The sequence below is a fragment of the Condylura cristata genome, unplaced genomic scaffold, assembly GCF_000260355.1.
Source record: "Condylura cristata isolate star-nosed mole 26May11 unplaced genomic scaffold, ConCri1.0 scaffold00002, whole genome shotgun sequence".
NCBI lineage: Eukaryota > Metazoa > Chordata > Mammalia > Eulipotyphla > Talpidae > Condylura > Condylura cristata.
In genome coordinates this window covers 73,346,711-73,353,424 of record NW_004567103.1, presented here as the reverse complement: position 1 = coordinate 73,353,424, position 6,714 = coordinate 73,346,711, and the positions used below count along the sequence as shown (strand labels likewise).

General features: G+C 35.3%; 1 protein-coding gene across 1 annotated transcript in view; it reads left to right on the top strand.

The window, feature by feature from the left end:
- Positions 1 to 4,816: 4,816 nt before the first annotated feature.
- The window catches only part of R3HDM1 (R3H domain containing 1), a 93,677-nt gene continuing 91,779 nt past the window's right edge, over positions 4,817 to 6,714 (top strand). Inside the window, exons 1-2 of the mRNA XM_012725641.1 lie at positions 4,817 to 4,898; positions 6,287 to 6,497. Of these exons, the coding sequence (XP_012581095.1) occupies positions 6,327 to 6,497 (171 nt within the window). The 5' untranslated portion in view covers positions 4,817 to 4,898; positions 6,287 to 6,326. The remainder of the gene's footprint in view (positions 4,899 to 6,286; positions 6,498 to 6,714) is intronic.

The window sequence follows — 6,714 nt, the reverse complement described above, 5'->3', positions numbered from 1 at the left end:
AGGAAAATATTAAATTTTTTGTCTTCAACTCCATTTCAAACACTGTCAAAATGGACTTTTTTCTCTTATCCTTCTCTCCACCCAGAATGCAGTACATTCATTTAACACCTTACCTTTCCATATAACTTTTCCCCTAAAAGTAATTTGTCTCATAATCCTGTAGGAGTCCAATAATAATTTGTCTTCTGTGTCCTACCCCCCATTCTTCAACTTACCAATCATTAACCTCCTATTGTGGACTTAATCCTTTCAGATCACAGTAGTTCTTTCTCTTTGATCCTTTTTTTTTAATCCACAGAAGAACTGGAGTGTAGACCAGAGGTGCATGGGCTGAGAGGATTCACCAGGGACAAAATAGGAAGAAGAACAGGTGGATTTACTGAAATACACATCTCAGGGGAGCAGCAGGCAAGACAGGATAGATCTGCAGTGATATATGTGGGTTATCTTCCTGGCCTGCTGGGAATCAAACTCAGGCTTTAGTGATGGTAGTGCCAAGACTTAATCCCTAGGCTACCAAGGGGTCCTACAAGTACTTTTTAAATCAAGTTCTTGATAAATCTAAATTTCTTAACTTTTGGGTGCATATGAATGGTGATACAATATTGTATAAGAGCGTAGACTGGAGCATCTTTCTGCCTCATCCACACTTTTTAGTTGTATGACTTTTGACATACCACTTTTCTGTCACTTAATTTTCCAAACTGTAAACCTGGGGTAGAAATAGGGCTTGCTACTTAGAATTGTTATAAACTTTGAATGAATTAATTGTAAAGTATATTAGAGGAGAACCTGACTCATAGTAAGGTATGTGTTATCATTAGATTTTGGTATAGGAATATAAATTTCATTTGTAAATTGCCTATTCTATTACTTCCCCATTTGTCACTCCCCCCCCCTTTGATTTATAAGAGCTTAACTTTAGACCAGATTTTTACCCTTTTGTGTCAAAAATTTTTTTATTGTGCAGTTTATCTTAATCTCTTATTTTATCATATCCACATTTTTAATCTTTGTAAGTTTTATTACATTCCTCTGATGGTTTCTAGATTTACATGTCAAGCTTGTGACTCGCACCTTCCTCCCTCCCTCCCATGATAAAAATACTTCTTAGTACTTTCAGAATTTTACTTTACAGTTTATAATACTTTAAATTTATCATTAGTTTCCTTTTGTTTATGTACCATATAGGCATCAGTGTTTCGTGCATTTGCTTCTGAAAATGTTATTGTATATATCTACATGCATTTTTCTCTTGCATTGACTACCTGGTAGCACAGAAATTGTATTTAGTTGATTCTGATTTGTTTCTATAAACATGTTTGTGATTGGGAGAATGTTTTTTCAAAGTTAAATTAGAGTTTTGGGAACATTTACCGATTACCCTAGCGCTGAAACTGATTTTGAAAAATTCAATTTTTAAACATAAGTAATGCTACATGCTCAAATATATGAACTCAGTAAATGCCAACACCTGATTCATTGTTTACTCTTAAGTTACCTCTCTGACAAAATTCATGATAATCACTTTCACTTACGGTGTTACTTGACTATGTTAGAGTTGTTCATTTAATTGATTCCTAAATATTGTGGCAGAGATACGATGTGCCTTGTCTATCTGTAGCTTCCTATATTTGACACTCACATGTCCACACAACCTTTAGTAACCCTAGAAGTGTAGACTTTGTGCCATGATGAAAGGGTTGGTTTTGTTTGGTTTTAAGAGTACCAAAAAGCTAGAATATCTTTTATTTAAGAATTGGGAGGCCCCAGGAAGGGGTGTAAGGGGGACATTTTTATTTAGAAAAACTCATTAGTATTTCAGAAAAGAATGCAAAGTCTGTATGAATTTTTAGTGTTAAATTAGAAAGCTCAAAATGAGAATTCCTTGAAGCTACTCCCCCATCCCTATTCCATCTATACATATATTCACATAGACACCAGTGTTTTTTCTCTCCTGTTGAACTTTGTGAGTTAAATGCATAAGAAAAGGTGGGAGTATGAAAAGCTGCACCCAGAGTGGATCTCCTGTCTATAATATGGAGTGCAGTCAGAACAAAGTAAAAGCCTACACCAGATTGTAGCCTCTCATATTTAGGCATTAGAAGAGAGCTACATTTTTGCAGTGTCTGCTCACTTCAAAGAAAAGCTGTGTTGGGTGCATTACATTTAAAACATTCAGAGTTCACAATAAATATATGCACTAACTATTCTTTCCCACACATTACGGATCAGAAAACTGTGACTCAAAAGAGATTATGTGCCAAAGTCATTTAGCCGAGCTGGGATTTAAACTCAAGTCTAATGCTCCTGCCTTGATGTTTCTACTGGACCACTGCCTTCTTTCCTGGAAATAACTGGTTATTGTGGTTCAGGCCATTCATTTATGTAGTCTGTTGTCAAATGGTGGGGTAGCTAAACATGCATTAATTACGCATCTTTGGTTAGATGGCTTTGGATGGTTCATGATTAAATCACCAAGAAACTTTATAGAGAATACAAAAAAATTAGCTACTTAGTGAGTACTGCCATCTTGTGTTTATAATTTTTTACAAGTTAAAGTTAAAAATGAGAGAAATTATGTTTTTGTTTTGGTAGAACTTTAAAAAAAAAAAAAAGGCATTCTAGTTATATGATTTAGCCACCCAGAAAACTTGGCCTGATTGAAGTGACAATGTCATTTTTTTTTTAAGATTTATTTATTTATACATACAGAACTGGGGTACAGGCCAGAGATGCGGAGGGTGAGAGATTCACCAGAGACAGAGTGGGGAGCAGAGCAGGCAGATCAACAAAGTACACTGCTGAGGGGAGCAGCGGGTGAGCAGGAGAGGTCTGCCATGCCATGTGGCTCTCCTCAGGGGCAGGGGGATATCGAACTCATGCAGAAGTGGCTTAAGTTTCTTAGTGCTGTGCTTTAATCCACTGTGCCACCAGGGAGGGCCGACAATGTCACTTTTTAACAATAGCTTCTTGCCATTTACTCCTTAGTCCAAATAGTGAAATTGAAATGTGAAAGCTAAAAGTTTGAACAAAGTTCTAAGTGATTATATTTCAAATAGTGTTTGTTTTACCTTATTTAAAAAATAAACTTTTTGTCTTGTGGTCATTGTAGGCTCACATGACATTGACAAAAACACAATATACAGATTCCCTCTCAATTTCCCTTTCTGGTAACATCCTATAAAACTATAGTTCAGGGCTCTCCCTTGTGACACAAAGGTTAAAGCACCACCCTATGAAGCTCTCAGAAGCCACTGCAGCAGGAGTTTGATCCCCAGCCAAGGAGCCGACCCACATGGTACAGCAGACCTCTCCTAACCCACCCACTGCTCCCCTCAGCAGTGTATTTCAATAGATATACCTGTTCTACTCCCCACTCTGTCTCTGGTGAATCCTCTCACTCACCACACCTCTGGCTTATACCCCAGTTCTGTAAGCATAAATAAATAAATATTTTTTAAAATTGTTGTTCAGTATCACAACCAGAATATTGATACTGACATAGTCTTGATGCAGAACTTTTTTTTTTTAGAGTTACTTATTTATGCATACAGAACTAGGGTACAGACCAGAGGTGCAAGGGCGGTGAGAGACTTCACCAGAGACAGAGTAGGGAGCAGACCAGGCAGATCTATGAAGTACACTGCTGAGGGGAGCAGCCGGTGGTCAAGAGAGGTCTGTTGCGCCATGTGGATCACCTCCGGGGTGGGCGGGGATCGAACTTATGCGGAAGTGGCTTTAGCTTCTTGTGCTGTGCCACCAGGGAGGGCCCGATGCAGAAATTTTTATCATTTTAAAAACCCCTGGTGTTGCCCTTTTATAGACCATCCTTACCTACCTGACTGCACCCCTGGCAACCACTAATCTGTATTCCATTTCTATAATTTTTTCATTTCAAGGAAGTTATATAAATGAAATTATAGAATGTTTAAACTTTTGGGGTTGAATTTTTACACTGCATAATTCTATCAAAATAGATTTTGGAGAATTAGTGTAATTGTAAATTACATGCTCAGCAGTGCTAGTAATGTAGCTCTTAAATCTTATGCTCAGTAGTTTCATTTTGAAATTGTATTATTCAGTTTAAGACAAAATTGTTGGTGGAAAAGGGAAGAGCTACTGACATATAGAACTTCGAGTTATTTACAACACTAAACACTTATTAGGTTTTCAGTACGTTTTAATTCCCTTGCTTCTCCTTCTACCTTTACTGATAAACACTCTCAGGGGTCTTGGTGACTTTTCGTCCTAACATAAATAGTACATAACGTAATTAGTTGTAACTAAGTTATAACTCTTATTCAGAACAAGAAGATAGAAAATCAACAATTTTTTAAATTTTATTTTTATTTATGCATGTAAAAACTGGGATGTAGGCCAGAGTTGTAGTGGAGTGAGAGGATTCACCAATGACAGAGTGGCGAGCAGAACAGGTATATCTATTGAAATATACTGCTGAGAGGAGTAGTGGACAAGACAAGAGAGGTCTGCTGTGCCATGTGGGTCAGCTCCCTGGCTCGGGATCAAACTAGTTCTGCAGTGCTTTGTGATAGCTTGATAGTGTTAAGACTTTAACCCCTGCGCCACCAGGTAGGCCCAACAATAGTATTTTTAATTATTGAATTACTGTCATTTCCATTTGTCTTGGCTTTTGTGTTAAAATGTTTGATTTTGTTTTAATTTCAGGCCTCTGAAAGGTATGATATATTTGTTCCAAGACAGTCCATTTCAGTCCAGGAATCTACAGTGGTGAAAAGGACATGGGACTCCTCCTGCCAGATTCCAAATGGTTCAATACAATTAACATCCTGGCTGACAACTGTGAAAAAGAACCTTGGATTATTTTATTTTATTTTTGTGGAACACCACAATCTCAAATCCATAGAACATATCAGGTAAACCTTTTTTGTCACTTACTGCATTCCTTTTTATTTCAAAATTTTAAGTATAAAAGGCAAGGAGCGAGAGAATTTCAAGTAATTCCCACTTTGGTAACCTTATTGTTTTGAGAATGAATCAGTTAAGTTTGGTTATAGGTAAGAAAGAATGTTTTCTACAAGATAGTCTACCTATGGCTCAGATTCTATTTCTTTTAATTTTTTTCACTTTTCAAAATGTGTTTATGAAGTCCTGAAGCTAAATAGTTTCTTTCAGGAAAAGAACTCTTGACTTTTCGAGATCAATATAGACTAGACAGGTTCTACTTATTTTTCCTCTCGGATATTTTATTATGAAATTTTTAGAACTACAGAAAAGTTGGAAAGTTTTAGAGAGAAAAACTGTATAATTAACCCTAGATTCTGTCATTAACATTTTATCATCCTTGCTTTAACCCGTATCTGCCCAATGTCCATGAATTTGGCTTAATTTTCTTTGTGATTTTGGAAAAAAATTTGTTCTCACCACCAAAAAAAAAATAGAAAAAATAGAAGTATATGTGGTGGGTGTGTTAACTAGTCTTAACATATATGTGTATGTGTGTATATATGTATATATACATGTATATACACACACACACACACATATTCACTGTACTCCTTAAATTTACACATTAGTCTGTGACAGTTCTGTCTCAAAGCTAGGAAATAAAGTTATTTATATTAATTTCTGTTGTTCAAGTTCACATTTCTCACGTCTTAAATGACTATTATCTCTAAAACATTCTTATTTTGTTTCCTGTGTAAATTCCCCACTGTGTTCTTAAACTCCCTAAAAATATGAAATATATTGATGTATTATGTATTTGATTTCCTAGGCAGTCCATATACTAGAGGATCTGATGATAAAATCTTTTATTTGGCAAAAAATCACTAAGTCAGGAGAGTTTTCAAAGCTTGATTTATAATGCTAAATGGGCATTAATGCAGATTGTGTTTTATGTAGAATATTTTGTTTGTTTTTAATTATTTCCTTTCAGAATTGTAGGGAAATTGAAAATTTTAGGAATCCAGAGGAAAGCTATAGGAAAATATTTTTCACACAGGAATGTATTCATAATATTCTTAGAAGGAAAATTAATTCTGATATCATCTATGTATATATAGCTTTCTAAAACCTTCCATCTTGTGTCATTCCTTAATTGCCCAAGTAATACATGCATCAAAATCACCTCGCTGTTATCATAGCTCTTATAGTTTTATGACTTTCTTTTCATTTAAACATGTTAGCCATTAAACTGTGTGTGTGTATGCACATATACACAACATTTCTGGAACATAAAAATATTATGTAGTAACTGAATGTAAGAAATATCTTAAAATGAATTCTTTTTTTTCTAACTTAGGCTTCAACTTCCTTGTAGAATTCTAAAATAACCTTTGCTAATGAGGATGTCTGATACTGTTACTGCAAACAATGAAACTGAAACAATGAAGGATTTGGACACAGAAGTGAAAGATACAACCAGAGTTGAAAATCTTATCAAATCAGATAACTATGGGAAGATTTTGGCAGAGAAGAATGAACGTTGCATTGACAACAATATTGATTTGCAGGTAAACAGGATTTTCTCTTAGACTACAAATAATAAATGTTCCATTTATAAGTATATTCTTAATAATACAAATGTCACTTTCAGAATACTAAAAGGGTAAGTTGACTCTTTGGGTCATGGATACCAGCTGGATTTTGAACTGAATGACTTATTGAGTCTAGCTTTTAGCTTGTTTGTATTGTACAATTATTTTTATGTATATGTGGCCAATATGTCTT